General features: G+C 47.8%; 1 protein-coding gene and 1 long non-coding RNA gene across 6 annotated transcripts in view; one reads left to right on the plus strand and one right to left on the minus strand.

The window, feature by feature from the left end:
* The window catches only part of LOC133539070 (uncharacterized), a 244,299-nt gene that overhangs the window by 165,177 nt on the left and 63,247 nt on the right, over nt 1-15,875 (minus strand). The window lies entirely within an intron of this gene.
* LOC133539060 (inactive rhomboid protein 2-like) overlaps nt 1-15,875 on the plus strand; it is a 143,153-nt gene that overhangs the window by 90,126 nt on the left and 37,152 nt on the right. For all 5 annotated transcript variants that reach the window (XM_061881094.1, XM_061881093.1, XM_061881092.1 and 2 more), the window contains 6 exons: nt 5,435-5,596; nt 5,707-5,792; nt 12,575-12,638; nt 12,711-12,805; nt 12,928-13,003; nt 13,069-13,169. In XM_061881094.1, coding sequence (XP_061737078.1) covers nt 5,435-5,596; nt 5,707-5,792; nt 12,575-12,638; nt 12,711-12,805; nt 12,928-13,003; nt 13,069-13,169 — 584 coding nt within the window. The remainder of the gene's footprint in view (nt 1-5,434; nt 5,597-5,706; nt 5,793-12,574; nt 12,639-12,710; nt 12,806-12,927; nt 13,004-13,068; nt 13,170-15,875) is intronic.

Raw genomic sequence — 15,875 nt, forward strand, 5'->3', positions numbered from 1 at the left:
GGTTAGCAGGTTATAGTTTGCATCATTTTACATGTTTGAAAATGCACCAAATCATTGAATTTCAGTATTTGTGATTCAATAAATAAAGTTTGTATGTTATCTATGTACAGCAGGGGTGTTAAACTCAAATACAGAGTGAGCCAAAATCAAAAACTGAACAAAGCTGCGGGCCAAGGTTGATTAAATTAACCTTTTTTATTGGGACCCAAACAAGTTTTGCATTGAAAATTGAACAAGCAAGGCTTATATAACTAAAGTGACATGCAAAATCGAGTTTCTAATAATAATTAAAGCTGCAAGCAGCGTTGGTCGGGTCCGCCTTTGGCTGCTGCCCCCGAGACCCACGGCCGGATAAGCGTTAGAAGACGCCTTGGAGCCACTATTTTGAGAATCTAATGCATTGTGAAAGTAATGCAGTTGTTGTATTGAAGTGAAAATATCAAACTTCCTGTTGATTTTTGCTAAAGTATGTTAATTATTAAAATGTAGGTCTAAGTGAGACCTACATAGTGTTTTTTTGTTTCATGTCTCTTTGACATTCCTACTGGAAGTTACAAGCAGTTTTGTCTGTGTTTTCTTCCTAGGAGCAGTTTGTCCGTGTTGTATTCCTAGGGGGGCGGTAGAGCGCAATTTTGAGTTTTGATGTTAGGTTTTTTCATCAGATCGCAATTTTTGCCAGACCTGATGTGTGTGTCAAGTTTGGTGAGTTTAGAAGCATTTTAAGGGGGTCAAATAACAGCTCAAAGAGGCAAAAATGACATATTTTAGGAGACTTTGCACAGGGGTACTTTGAAGGCGCGTAAAATCAAAACCTGAGAACTTATCAAAACTCTGTTCTATACTTTTAATCAGAAGGGTTCAATCTCCTGTGCGAGTTTTAAGCCAAAACAACAAACGCACTCAGAGGAGATAATGTTTGAAGAAAGGTGACCGGTTTTTACAAAACTTTTGTGTTGAAGGGGGGATTGCAAACTTCCTGTTGATTTTTGTTGGGGGTTGTCAATCTATGAAATGTAGGTCTAAGCGAGACCTACATAGAGGTTTTTGTTTCATGTCTCTCCGACATTCTTACCGGAAGTTACAAGCAGTTTTGTCTGTGTTATCTTCCTAGGAGCAGTTTTTTCAGTGTTTTGTTCAAAAATAGCGCTACAATTTTGAGTTTTGGGGTTTGGGTTTTTCATTAGATCGCAATATTCGCCAGTCTTTATGTGTGCGCCAAGTTTGGTGACTTTTGAAGCATTTTAAAGGGGTCAAATTACAGCGCAAAGAGGCAAAATTTGCATTTTTGCGCAAATTTTATTTTGAAGGGGTTTTTGCCAACTTCCTGTAGATTTTTGCTGAAAGAAGTGAGTGTATGAAAATTGGGTCTAAGTCAGACCTACATAGGAGTTTTTGTTTCATGTCGCTATGACATTCCTAACATAAGTTACATGCAGTTTTGTCTGTATTTTCTTCCTAGGGGGCGCTAGAGCGCAATTTTCATTTTGGGGGATTGGTTGCTTAATATGTTGGGAAGGTTTGCTATACCGACGTGTGTGTCAAATTTGGTGACTTTTGAAGCATGTTAAGGGGGTCAAATTACAGCGCGTAGGTGCGGAATAATAATAAAACAGCAGTTTCAATAGGGTCCTTGGCCCATGGCAAAGGACTCCACAGGAGTCCTTTGCCATGGGCCAAGTACCCTAATAAAAATCAATGGCATATCAAATAAAACTTGAATGCCTCTTTTAATTTTGGAGCTTTCTGAGGTCAATATCAAAATTAGCTTTTTCCAAGGATAATAATATTGAAAAGAAAAAAATAACAATGAATGAATCAAAAATTCAAGCCGTGAGAAAGTGCATGAATTAAACTTTAATTATTGCTCAGTTTGCTACACTGATTTGCTTTAACACTGAATATGGAACAAGCAACGCTTATATAACTTAATAGTGCAAAATCAACTTTCAAAAAGCAAACGAAAAAACATCAATGATATATAAAATAAAATTTAAATAAAAAAAATGTAATGCCTCTTTTCTATTTGCAGCCTTCTGAGGTACATATCAACATTAACTTTTTCCACAGGCTGATAAATTTGAAAATAAAATAATGAGGTGGTAGCGGGGGTGTATATTGTAGCATCCCGAAAGAGTTAGTGCTGCAAGGGGTTCTGGGTATTTATTCTGTTTGTTGTGTTTACGGTGCGGATGTTCTCCCGAAATGTGTTTGTCATTCTTGTTTGGTGTGGGTTCACAGTGTGGCGCATATTTGTAACGGTGTTAAAGTTGTTTATACGGCCACCCTCAGTGTGACCTGTATGGCTGTTGACCAAGTATGCTTTGCATTCACTTCTGTGTGTGTGTGTGTGTGTGTGTGTGTGTGTGTGTGTGTTACAGCCGCATATATTATGTGACTTGGCCGGCACGCTGTTAATAAGGAGGAAAAGCAGAAGTGACGACAGGTTGTAGATGACGCTAAAGGCAGTATCTTGAAGGCACACCCCCAATATTGTTGTCCGGATGGAAATCGGGAGAAATTTGGGCTAATGGTTGCCCAGGGAGATTTTCGGGAGGGGCACTGAACTTCAGGAATCTCCCGGGAAAATCGGGAGGGTTGGCAAGTATGAGTATTAGCGGTGAATGTGGTGTTACCGGCGGGCCAGCTCTAATGTTAATTTGATATTTCCTCAAGGGCCGAATGAAATTAAACGGTGGGCCAAATTTGGCCCACTGGCCAGAGTTTGACATCCATGATGTACAACATGATGTGTTATTCTAATTTATCTTTTTTGTACCACAGTTAGTGAATGAAGTGTGCATTTGTACTTATTTCCCATATTTCTACACAAAAAGTCAGAGATGTAACACTAGTGAGCAGTAGACAGTATGAAGTCATTTTTGATGTTTTGCTTTATTCATTATTGACCTATTTCTTGCTACTTTATGTTGGATACTTTTTTACATGAGATTTCCAGTTCATTCTATCTATCATTACACCCAAAAATTTGTTTTTTTTTACCCTTTCAATGTCCACTCCAGGGGTGCCCATTACGTCGATCGCGAGCTACCAGTCGACCGCGGGGGGTGTGTCAGTCGATCTCCAGCCAGGCTTTTAAAAAAATAGACCTAAAAATTAGTGATCATCAATCTTCACCAAGACGTCACTTAAATGACATTCACGGTACCGGAGGGTCTTGTGAGATGACGCTGGCTGCTGCAAGATCATTATTATTAAAATATGACCGAGAGGAAGGCGAGAAACACTTTTTATTTCAACAGACTCTCGCGCCGTACCTTCCGTCAAAACTCTAAAGGCCGACTGCACATTTCCTATCTTCACAATAAAAGCCCTGCTTCATGCTGCCTGCGCTAACTAAATACAGAGTCTCGAAAAACTGGCGTGCACAAGCGATCCCTCAGAAAGCTGGCGTGCACATCACTTGTGCACGCCAGCTTTCTGAGACTCTTATTTTGTTAGCGCAGGCAGCATGAAGCAGGGCTTTTATTGTGAAGATAGGAAATGTGCAGTCGGCCTTTAGAGTTTTGACGGAAGGGACGGCGCGAAAGTCTGTTCAAATAAAAAGTGTTTCTCGCCTTCCTCTCTGTCATTTTTTCATAATAATGAACTGGCAGCAGCCAGCGTCATCTCACAAGACCCTCGGGTGCCGTGAATGTCAATCAAGCAAGCTACGGAATTTGTCGCCAATGTTTTTCTTGTAAAGTGTATGGAAGCTGGATGAATTAGATGCCAAAAACCAACCACTTTCATGTGGTATTGTACAGAAAGGACAACTTTTTTTCTCCTCCATTTGAAAATGTGGGCGTTATCATCATTACTGTCTGATTCCAATCAATGCAAGTCATCAGAATCAGGTAATACACCAACTTCTATTCTTGTCTTCGTGAAAGAAAGACATCTATATGTGTTACACATGCTTGTATTATCATTAAACACATTTAACTTGTTTACAAAAATGTCTCTTTCATAAATAGATAAATATAAATGATATATATAAATGAGGTAGATCCCCTCGAGTTGGTCAATTGAAAAGTAGCTCGCCTGCAGAAAAAGTGTGGGCACCCTTGGTCTACTCCGTCTATTTGTGTTTGACTTTCTCTTCTATTGTTACCAAATAGCATTATTTTAGTCTTACTGAGATTCAAAGATAATTTGACAAAAACAAGACTATCTTATTAATTTGTTATTATTATTTTTTCTTCTTCTGTCTTCTCGTGAGGCGGTATAGCTCGGTTGGTAGAGTGGCCGTGCCAGCAACTTGAGGGTTGCAGGTTCGATTCCCGCTTCCGCCATCCTAGTCACTGCCGTTGTGTCCTTGGGCAAGACACTTTACCCACCTGCTCCCAGTGCCACCCACACTGCTTTAAATGTAATTTAGATATTGGGTTTCACTATGTAAAGCGCTTTGAGTCACTAGAGAAAAGTGCTATATAAATACAATACACTTCATTTTACTGGGGCGGTATAGCTCGGTTGGTAGAGTGGCCGTGCCAGCAACTTGAGGGTTGCAGGTTCGATTCCCGCTTCCGCCATCCTAGTCGCTGCCGTTGTGTCCTTGGGCAAGACACTTTACCCACCTGCTCCCAGTGCCACCCACACTGCTTTAAATGGAACTTAGATATTGGGTTTCACTATGTAAAGCGCTTTGAGTCACTAGAGAAAAGCGCTATATAAATACAATACACTTCATTTTACTGGGGCGGTATAGCTCGGTTGGTAGAGTGGCCGTGCCAGCAACTTGAGGGTTGCAGGTTCGATTCCCGTTTCCGCCATTCTAGTCGCTGCCGTTGTGTCCTTGGGCAAGACACTTTACCCACCTGCTCCCGGTGCCACCCACACTGCTTTAAATGGAACTTAGATATTGGGTTTCACTATGTAAAGCGCTTTGAGTCACTAGAGAAAAGCGCTATATAAATATAATTCACTTCACACTCTCCTGAACAAAACAAAGTTTTATCATCTGCAAATAAAACCAACTCTAAGTGCTTTGTAACTTTACAAATGTCATTCACATGAAGATTGAACAATTTTGGTCCCAGTATTGATCCCTGAGGTACGCCACAAAATATTTTCAGCTCTGTAGAAGTGTGTTCTCCTATCTTCACGTATTGCTTCCTGTTGGCTAAGTAGCTTCTTACCCAGTTCAAGACCAGCCCTCTGATTCCATACCTTTCTAATTTGTTTGTTAAGATGCTGTGATTAATTGTGTCAAATACTTTGGTTTACTCCATAAACCCTGCAGCAGCACTTATGTAACGTCTATTGCATCGGTGATCTCTTCCGTTATTTAAATTGCAAGTACTGTAATTTTATCGTCCTTCCTTGGGAATAAATCTCCAGCGTTTGCACTCCCACACGAAGGAATCGAAACACTGGGACTAGGAGCCGGTTTCTCCATTCCCATCCCTGATGGTAATGTTCCCCCTCTTTCCAGGACGACCTGATCCACCTGGGAGCCAAGTTCTCCCCTTGTATCCGTCAGGACAAACAGATAGTCCATCTGATTCAGAAGGCCAAAGACCTGGAGAAAGAGTCTGGATGTTGCGTCCAGAATGACAACTCTGGATGTGTGCAGACCTTCAGCTCCGACTGCTCTGTACGTACTTCTCCTAAAAGCTGCCATCACACAACTCTTCACCCTCTAAAACAGGAATGTGGCCTTCCTAAAAGCTAATCTTGGAGTAATAAAACAAAGTCTCTGTGCAGGAGACACTGGCCACTTTCATCAAATGGGACAATGAACCTGTGGACATTACCAGGTCTTCTGGCTCTGTCTGTCACCAGGATCCCAGGTGAGGAGACCTGTATCCACGTCAATATGACATTATCAGTAGAGCTCCACCGATATGGTTTTTTTCAGGTACTGATACCGATTATTAGTAGTCAAAACGGCTGATAACGGATATTAATTTGCGGTAAAAGTTCTTTAGAGATGATAAGTATACATCAGTAAACAGCTGGACAAGACTTTATCAGGGGTGCCCATTACCTGCATGGCCAGCTCGCGGTCGATGGCGGACGGTGTGTCCGTCCATGGTGGAGGGTGTGTCCAATCCATGGTGGAGGGTGTGTCCAATCCATGGTGGAGGGTGTGTCCAGTCCATGGTGGAGAGTGTGTCAGTCCATGGTGGAGGGTGTCCAGTCCATGGTGGAGGGTGTGTCAGTCCATGGTGGAGGGTGTGTCAGTCAATGGTGGAGGGTGTGTCAGTCCATGGTGGAGGGTGTGTCAGTCCATGGTGGAGAGTGTGTCAGTCCATGTTGGAGGGTGTGTCAGTCCATGGTAGAGAGTGTGTCAGTCCATGGTGGAGGGTGTGTCAGTCCATGGTGGAGGGTGTGTCAGTCCATGGTGGAGGGTGTGTCAGTCCATGGTGGAGGGTGTGTCAGTCCATGGTGGAGGGTGTGTCAGTCCATGGTGGAGGGTGCGTCAGTCCATGGTGGAGGGTGTGTCAGTCCATGGTGGAGGGTGTGTCAGTCCATGGTGGAGGGTGTGTCAGTCCATGGTGGAGGGTGTGTCCAGTCCATGGTGGAGAGTGTGTCAGTCCATGGTGGAGAGTGTGTCAGTCCATGGTGGAGAGTGTGTCAGTCCATGGTGGAGAGTGTGTCAGTCCATGGTGGAGGGTGTGTCAGTCCATGGTGGAGGGTGTGTCCAGTCCATGGTGGAGGGTGTGTCAGTCCATGGTGGAGGGTGTGTCAGTCCATGGTGGAGGGTGTGTCAGTCCATGGTGGAGGGTGTGTCAGTCCATGGTGGAGAGTGTGTCAGTCCATGGTGGAGGGTGTGTCCAGTCCATGGTGGAGAGTGTGTCAGTCCATGGTGGAGGGTGTGTCAGTCCATGGTGGAGGGTGTGTCCAATTCATGGTGGAGGGTGTGTCAGTCCATGGTGGAGGGTGTCCAGTCCATGGTGGAGAGTGTGTCAGTCCATGGTGGAGGGTGTGTCAGTCCATGGTGGAGGGTGTGTCAGTCCATGGTGGAGGGTGTGTCAGTGCATGGTGGAGGGTGTCCAGTCCATGGTGGAGAGTGTGTCAGTCCATGGTGGAGGGTGTGTCAGTCCATGGTGGAGGGTGTGTCAGTCCATGATGGAGGGTGTGTCAGTCCTTGGTGGAGGGTGTGTCCAGTCCATGGTGGAGGGTGTGTCAGTCCATGGTGGAGGGTGTGTCAGTCCATGGTGGAGGGTGTGTCCAGTCCATGGTGGAGGGTGTGTCAGTGCATGGTGGAGGGTGTCCAGTCCATGGTGGAGGGTGTGTCAGTCCGTGGTGGAGGGTGTCCAGTCCATAGTGGAGGGTGTGTCAGTCCATGGTGGAGGGTGTGTCAGTCCATGGTGGAGGGTGTGTCCAGTCCATGGTGGAGGGTGTGTCAGTCAATGGTGGAGGGTGTGTCCAGTCCATGGTGGAGGGTGTGTCAGTGCATGGTGGAGGGTGTCCAGTCCATGGTGGAGGGTGTGTCAGTGCATGGTGGAGGGTGTCCAGTCCATGGTGGAGGGTGTGTCAGTCCATGGTGGAGGGTGTGTCCAATCCATGGTGGAGAGTGTGTCAGTCCATGGTGGAGGGTGTGTCAGTCCATGGTGGAGGGTGTGTCAGTCCATGGTGGAGGGTGTGTCCAGTCCATGGTGGAGAGTGTGTCAGTCCATGGTGGAGGGTTTGTCCAATCCATGGTGGAGGGTGTGTCAGTCCATGGTGGAGGGTGTGTCAGTCCATGGTGGAGAGTGTGTCAGTCCATGGTGGAGGGTGTGTCAGTCCATGGTGGAGGGTGTGTCAGTCCATGGTGGAGGGTGTGTCCAGTCCATGGTGGAGGGTGTGTCCAGTCCATGGTGGAGGGTGTGTCCAGTCCATGGTGGAGGGTGTGTTAGTCCATGGTGGAGGGTGTGTCCAGTCCATGGTGGAGAGTGTGTCAGTCCATGGTGGAGGGTGTGTCCAGTCCATGGTGGAGGGTGTGTTAGTCCATGGTGGAGGGTGTGTCCAGTCCATGGTGGAGAGTGTGTCAGTCCATGGTGGAGAGTGTGTCAGTCCATGGTGGAGGGTGTGTCAGTCCATGGTGGAGGGTGTGTCCAGTCCATGGTGGAGAGTGTGTCAGTCCATGGTGGAGGGTGTGTCAGTCCATGGTGGAGGGTGTGTCAGTCCATGGTGGAGGGTGTGTCAGTGCATGGTGGAGGGTGTGTCCAATCCATGGTGGAGGGTGTGTCAGTCCATGGTGGAGGGTGTGTCAGTCCATGGTGGAGGGTGTGTCAGTCCATGGTGGAGGGTGTGTCAGTCCATGATGGAGGGTGTGTCAGTCCTTGGTGGAGGGTGTGTCCAGTCCATGGTGGAGGGTGTGTCAGTCCATGGTGGAGGGTGTGTCAGTCCATGGTGGAGGGTGTGTCCAGTCCATGGTGGAGGGTGTGTCAGTGCATGGTGGAGGGTGTCCAGTCCATGGTGGAGGGTGTGTCAGTCCGTGGTGGAGGGTGTCCAGTCCTTAGTGGAGGGTGTGTCAGTCCATGGTGGAGGGTGTGTCAGTCCATGGTGGAGGGTGTGTCCAGTCCATGGTGGAGGGTGTGTCAGTCAATGGTGGAGGGTGTGTCCAGTCCATGGTGGAGGGTGTGTCAGTGCATGGTGGAGGGTGTCCAGTCCATGGTGGAGGGTGTGTCAGTGCATGGTGGAGGGTGTCCAGTCCATGGTGGAGGGTGTGTCAGTCCATGGTGGAGGGTGTGTCCAATCCATGGTGGAGAGTGTGTCAGTCCATGGTGGAGGGTGTGTCAGTCCATGGTGGAGGGTGTGTCAGTCCATGGTGGAGGGTGTGTCCAGTCCATGGTGGAGAGTGTGTCAGTCCATGGTGGAGGGTTTGTCCAATCCATGGTGGAGGGTGTGTCAGTCCATGGTGGAGGGTGTGTCAGTCCATGGTGGAGAGTGTGTCAGTCCATGGTGGAGGGTGTGTCAGTCCATGGTGGAGGGTGTGTCAGTCCATGGTGGAGGGTGTGTCCAGTCCATGGTGGAGGGTGTGTCCAGTCCATGGTGGAGGGTGTGTCCAGTCCATGGTGGAGGGTGTGTTAGTCCATGGTGGAGGGTGTGTCCAGTCCATGGTGGAGAGTGTGTCAGTCCATGGTGGAGAGTGTGTCAGTCCATGGTGGAGGGTGTGTCCAGTCCATGGTGGAGGGTGTGTCCAGTCCATGGTGGAGAGTGTGTCAGTCCATGGTGGAGGGTGTGTCAGTCCATGGTGGAGGGTGTGTCAGTCCATGGTGGAGGGTGTGTCCAATCCATGGTGGAGAGTGTGTCAGTCCATGGTGGAGGGTGTGTCAGTCCATGGTGGAGGGTGTGTCAGTCCATGGTGGAGGGTGTGTCCAGTCCATGGTGGAGAGTGTGTCAGTCCATGGTGGAGGGTTTGTCCAATCCATGGTGGAGGGTGTGTCAGTCCATGGTGGAGGGTGTGTCAGTCCATGGTGGAGAGTGTGTCAGTCCATGGTGGAGGGTGTGTCAGTCCATGGTGGAGGGTGTGTCCAATCCATGGTGGAGGGTGTGTCAGTCCATGGTGGAGAGTGTGTCAGTCCATGGTGGAGGGTGTGTCAGTGCATGGTGGAGGGTGTGTCAGTGCATGGTGGAGGGTGTGTCAGTCCATGGTGGAGAGTGTGTCAGTCCATGGTGGAGGGTGTGTCAGTCCATGGTGGAGGGTGTGTCAGTCCATGGTGGAGGGTGTGTCAGTCCATGGTGGAGGGTGTGTCAGTCCATGGTGGAGGGTGTGTCCAGTCCATGGTGGAGGGTGTGTCCAGTCCATGGTGGAGGGTGTGTCCAGTCCATGGTGGAGGGTGTGTTAGTCCATGGTGGAGGGTGTGTCCAGTCCATGGTGGAGAGTGTGTCAGTCCATGGTGGAGAGTGTGTCAGTCCATGGTGGAGGGTGTGTCCAGTCCATGGTGGAGGGTGTGTCCAGTCCATGGTGGAGAGTGTGTCAGTCCATGGTGGAGGGTGTGTCAGTCCATGGTGGAGGGTGTGTCAGTCCATGGTGGAGGGTGTGTCCAATCCATGGTGGAGAGTGTGTCAGTCCATGGTGGAGGGTGTGTCAGTCCATGGTGGAGGGTGTGTCAGTCCATGGTGGAGGGTGTGTCCAGTCCATGGTGGAGAGTGTGTCAGTCCATGGTGGAGGGTTTGTCCAATCCATGGTGGAGGGTGTATCAGTCCATGGTGGAGGGTGTGTCAGTCCATGGTGGAGGGTGTGTCAGTCCATGGTGGAGAGTGTGTCAGTCCATGGTGGAGGGTGTGTCAGTCCATGGTGGAGGGTGTGTCCAATCCATGGTGGAGGGTGTGTCAGTCCATGGTGGAGAGTGTGTCAGTCCATGGTGGAGGGTGTGTCAGTGCATGGTGGAGGGTGTGTCAGTGCATGGTGGAGGGTGTGTCAGTGCATGGTGGAGGGTGTGTCAGTCCATGGTGGAGAGTGTGTCAGTCCATGGTGGAGGGTGTGTCAGTCCATGGTGGAGGGTGTGTCCAATCCATGGTGGAGAGTGTGTCCAGTCCATGGTGGAGGGTGTGTCCAGTCCATGGTGGAGGGTGTGTTAGTCCATGGTGGAGGGTGTGTCAGTCCATGGTGGAGGGTGTGTCCAGTCCATGGTGGAGGGTGTGTTAGTCCATGGTGGAGGGTGTGTCAGTCCATGGTGGAGAGTGTGTCAGTCCATGGTGGAGGGTGTGTCAGTGCATGGTGGAGGGTGTGTCCAATCCATGGTGGAGGGTGTGTCAGTCCATGGTGGAGGGTGTGTCCAGTCCATGGTGGAGGGTGTGTTAGTCCATGGTGGAGGGTGTGTCAGTCCATGGTGGAGAGTGTGTCAGTCCATGGTGGAGGGTGTGTCCAGTCCATGGTGGAGGGTGTGTTAGTCCATGGTGGAGGGTGTGTCAGTCCATGGTGGAGAGTGTGTCAGTCCATGGTGGAGGGTGTGTCAGTGCATGGTGGAGGGTGTGTCCAATCCATGGTGGAGGGTGTGTCAGTCCATGGTGGAGGGTGTGTCAGTCCATGGTGGAGGGTGTGTCAGTCCATGGTGGAGGGTGTGTCAGTCCATGGTGGAGAGTGTGTCAGTCCATGGTGGAGAGTGTCAGTCAATGGTGGAGAGTGTGTCAGTCCATGGTGGAGGGTGTGTCCAGTCCATGGTGGAGGGTGTGTTAGTCCATGGTGGAGGGTGTGTCAGTCCATGGTGGAGAGTGTGTCAGTCCATGGTGGAGGGTGTGTCCAGTCCATGGTGGAGGGTGTGTTAGTCCATGGTGGAGGGTGTGTCAGTCCATGGTGGAGAGTGTGTCAGTCCATGGTGGAGGGTGTGTCCAGTCCATGGTGGAGGGTGTGTTAGTCCATGGTGGAGGGTGTGTCAGTCCATGGTGGAGAGTGTGTCAGTCCATGGTGGAGGGTGTGTCAGTGCATGGTGGAGGGTGTGTCCAATCCATGGTGGAGGGTGTGTCAGTCCATGGTGGAGGGTGTGTCAGTCCATGGTGGAGGGTGTGTCAGTCCATGGTGGAGGGTGTGTCAGTCCATGGTGGAGAGTGTGTCAGTCCATGGTGGAGAGTGTCAGTCAATGGTGGAGAGTGTGTCAGTCCATGGTGGAGGGTGTGTCCAGTCCATGGTGGAGGGTGTGTTAGTCCATGGTGGAGGGTGTGTCAGTCCATGGTGGAGAGTGTGTCAGTCCATGGTGGAGGGTGTGTCAGTGCATGGTGGAGGGTGTGTCCAATCCATGGTGGAGGGTGTGTCAGTCCATGGTGGAGGGTGTGTCAGTCCATGGTGGAGGGTGTGTCAGTCCATGGTGGAGGGTGTGTCAGTCCATGGTGGAGAGTGTGTCAGTCCATGGTGGAGAGTGTCAGTCAATGGTGGAGAGTGTGTCAGTCCATGGTGGAGGGTGTGTCCAATCCATGGTGGAGAGTGTGTCAGTCCATGGTGGAGGGTGTGTCAGTCCATGGTGGAGGGTGTGTCAGTCCATGTTAGAGGGTGTGTCAGTCCATGGTGGAGGGTGTGTCAGTCCATGGTGGAGGGTGTGTCAGTCCATGTTAGAGGGTGTGTCAGTCCATGGTGGAGGGTGTGTCAGTCCATGGTGGAGGGTGTGTCCAATCCATGGTGGAGGGTGTGTCAGTCCATGGTGGAGGGTGTGTCAGTCCATGTTAGAGGGTGTGTCAGTCCATGGTGGAGAGTGTGTCAGTCCATGGTGGAGAGTGTGTCAGTCCATGGTGGAGGGTGTGTCAGTCCATGTTAGAGGGTGTGTCCAGTCCATGGTGGAGGCTGGACGGTGTATGTTACAGAAAGTATGAGAATGTGTGAGCTGCTGCCTGCTCGTCTTTACTAACATAATAAGTCTCCCATTTGTTGAGAACCTCGCCGCGCTCCTTTAATGAGTCCACGCTCTGAGTGCTGCGGACGAAGCTTTGTCGAGCGGGCGCCAGGAAAGAAGGACAAAAACTGATTTCCCGGCCTAAAAAAATCTAAGTTTTGACAGCTAAGCGGATGAGATACCGATAAAAAAAAAATGGCCGATACTGATATACTTCATAATATCTAATATCGTGGGCGATAATCGGTGGAACTGTAATTGTTAGTATGGCTACAGTAGGACTAAATATGCTGACATCCTCCTATCTGACTGTGAAGAGTATGTGAAGAGCCTGCATCGGCCGAGCCTCACACCTGGCCAGATGACATCACCAAATGGCCGGTGAGCTATCTTCTCCAAATCACTTGAAATGCATATTTGCACGCACGGTTTGAGTATTGCGTGCATGTCCAGGTGTGTACATTTCCCAAGAAGTGGAACCACACGGGCTACAGACACATGGACTGCAACATCAAAGGGCGGCCGTGCTGCATCGGCACCAAGGGAAGGTGAGAGCTTGACATCACTTTCTGTTTACTGAGACAAAATGCAAGTCCCACTTTGAATCATGCTATCCTTGAACTTGGTTCAGTCCAGAAAACACCCACATTGTGCTTCTTCCCACCTGTAGATGTGAGATCACCACCAGGGAGTATTGCACTTTCATGCATGGATACTTCCACGAGGAGGCCACCCTCTGCTCACAGGTAGCATGTGTGGGGGTGCCCAAATATTACATGCCTGTAACAGATTTATATATATATATTTGCAGGTGGAATGTCTGGATGACGTGTGTGGCTTGCTTCCTTTCCTCAACCCTGATGTGCCCAATCAGTTCTACCGTTTCTGGCTCTCCCTCTTTCTCCATGCCGGGTATGTCTGCACTTCCTTCAGGGCCTTAAAGGGGAACATTATCAGCAGACCTATGTAAGCGTCAATATATACCTTGATGGTGCAGAAAATAGACCATCTATTTTTTTAACCGATTTCCGAACTCTAAATGGGTGAATTTTGGCGAATTAAACGCCTTTCTGTTTATCGCGCTGGAGGCGATGACGTCAGAATGTGACGTCGCCGAGGTAACAGCCGCCATTTTCATTTTCAACACATTACAAACACCGGGTCTCAGCTCTGTTATTTTCCGTTTTTTTGACTATTTTTTGGAACTTTGGAGACATCATGCCTCGACGGTGTGTTGTCGGAGGGTGTAACAACACTAACAGGGAGGGATTCAAGTTGCACCACTGGCCCGAAGATGCCAAAGTGTCTGCCGCCAGACCCCCATTGAATGTGCTGGAGTGTCTCCACATTTTACCGGCGATGCTAAGACAGACATGGCACAGAGATGTATGGATAACCTGCAGATGCATTTGCAACCATTAAGTCAACGAAATCACAAAGGTGAGTTTTGTTGATGTTGACTTATGTGCTAATCAAACATATTTGGTCGCGGCGTGAATGCCAGCTAATCGATGCTAACATGCTACGATAATCGACGCTAACATGCTATTTACCGGCGGTGCTAAAGCAGACATGGCACAGAGATGTATGGATAACCTGCAGATGCATTTGCAACGATAGTCAACGAAATCACAAAGGTGAGTTTTGTTGATGTTGACTGCCAGCTAATCGATGCTAACATGCTATTTACCGGCGGTGCTAAAGCAGACATGGTACAGAGATGTATGGATAACCTGCAGATGCATTTGCAACTATATTACGTTTCCTTCCACCCACATTTAATGCGAAACAAACACTTACCAATCGACGGATTTAAGTTGCTCCAGTGTCACAAGATGCGAAAGTCCTGATCGTTTGGTCCGCACATTTTACCGGCGATGCTAACGCAGCTATTGGGCCATGCTATGGCTATGAATAGCGTCAATAGCTATTCGCTCAATAGCTTCAGTTTCTTCTTCAATACTTTCATACTCCAACCATCTGTTTCAATACATGCGTAATCAGTTGAACCGCTTAAGTCGCTGAAATCCGAGTTTGAATCCAAGCTAATGTCGCTTTATCTTGCTGTGGTATTCCCATTGTTTGTTTACATTGGCAGCACTGTGTGACGTCACAGGGAAATGGATAGTGTCTTGACAAAGAGCGAAAAAAAAAGGCACTTTAAAGCTTTATTTAGGGATATTCCGAGACCGGTAACATTTTGAAAAAAATGTAAAAAAAATACAATAAGCCACTGGAAACAGATTTTTATTGTTTTTAACCCTTTTGAAATTGTGATAATGTTCCCCTTTAAATCAGGGGTTGTTAAAGTGTGAGGCGGCGGAGGAAGAGCAGCAGCTTGAAAAAAATAAAGCATATATTTTTTCAAATCTGCTACGCTCAATTTAGTTTAGGTTGAAGCCCAAATGAGTTAATTAATATTGCAGTTGACACGGGGCATTGATTAATGACCAGGTGCAGTCAGCTGGGTTTAGTTCCAGTCTGTGCATATTTGGATTGTTGACCTTGCCGATTACAACAAAAAGCTTTACATCTGCCTGATTACATACGGAAAATGTTTCTCTATTTAAGAGGAACTGCATTTTGGGGGATTTTTATCTACCATTCACAATACTTATGTAAGACAAAAACACATGTTTTTTGCAGGGATGTCCTGATACAACTTTTTCACTTCCGATACGATACCGATATTGTAGCCTTGAGTATTGGTCGATACCGATATCAATACAATATGATATAGGCACGAATCATACATACGGTATATTTATTCCTTATTTTGTTGTGTGGGATGTTAGAAAAGGCTTGATAAAGTGATGTTACTGTTACTGATTTTGTTGTGTTCAAACAGAAAACAATAGTCAGCAAGAGTAGGTATAGGTGGAGGGTAACTGACCCATTTACAGAGGTGGGTAATAACGTGCTACATTTACTCCGTTACATTTACTCGAGTAACTTTCGGAATAAATTGTACTTCTGCGAGTAGTTTTTATGCAACATACTTTTACTTTTACTTGAGTATATTTATAGAGAAGAAACGCTACTTTTACTCCGCTCCATTTATCTTTTTTTTAATCGATCTATTAATGTTTGTTTTGGTTAATGACAGAGCTTCAAAGTAGAATCTACGCATGCCTGCGTTTCACCAATCACATGCAGTCACTGGTGACGTTGGACCAATCAAACAGAGCCAGGCGGTCACATGACCCGACTTAAACAAGCTGAAAAACTTATTGGGGTGTTACCATTTAGTGGTCAATTGTACGGAATATGTACTGTACTGTGCAATCTAATAATACAAGTATCAATCAATCACTCAATCAAAAGTGTAAAGGAAAAAAGACACTTTTTATTTCAACCGTACTTCCCGTCAAAAGCCTAAAGACTGACCGCACAGTTCCTGTCTTCACAATAAAAGTGCCGCTCCATCGCGCCTGCGTTAACAAAATAAGAGTCTTCAAAAGCCAGCGCAAACAAGCTAGCAAGCTACAGAGTTTGCCGCCAGTGTATTTCTTGTAAAGTAAAAACGAATATGGAAGCTGGACAAATAAGATGCCAAAAACCAACGACTTTCATGTGGTATTAGACAGAAAATAGGAACTTTTTTTCCCCTCCATTTGA

The sequence above is a fragment of the Nerophis ophidion genome, linkage group LG20, assembly GCF_033978795.1.
Source record: "Nerophis ophidion isolate RoL-2023_Sa linkage group LG20, RoL_Noph_v1.0, whole genome shotgun sequence".
In the NCBI taxonomy this organism is placed as follows: domain Eukaryota; kingdom Metazoa; phylum Chordata; class Actinopteri; order Syngnathiformes; family Syngnathidae; genus Nerophis; species Nerophis ophidion.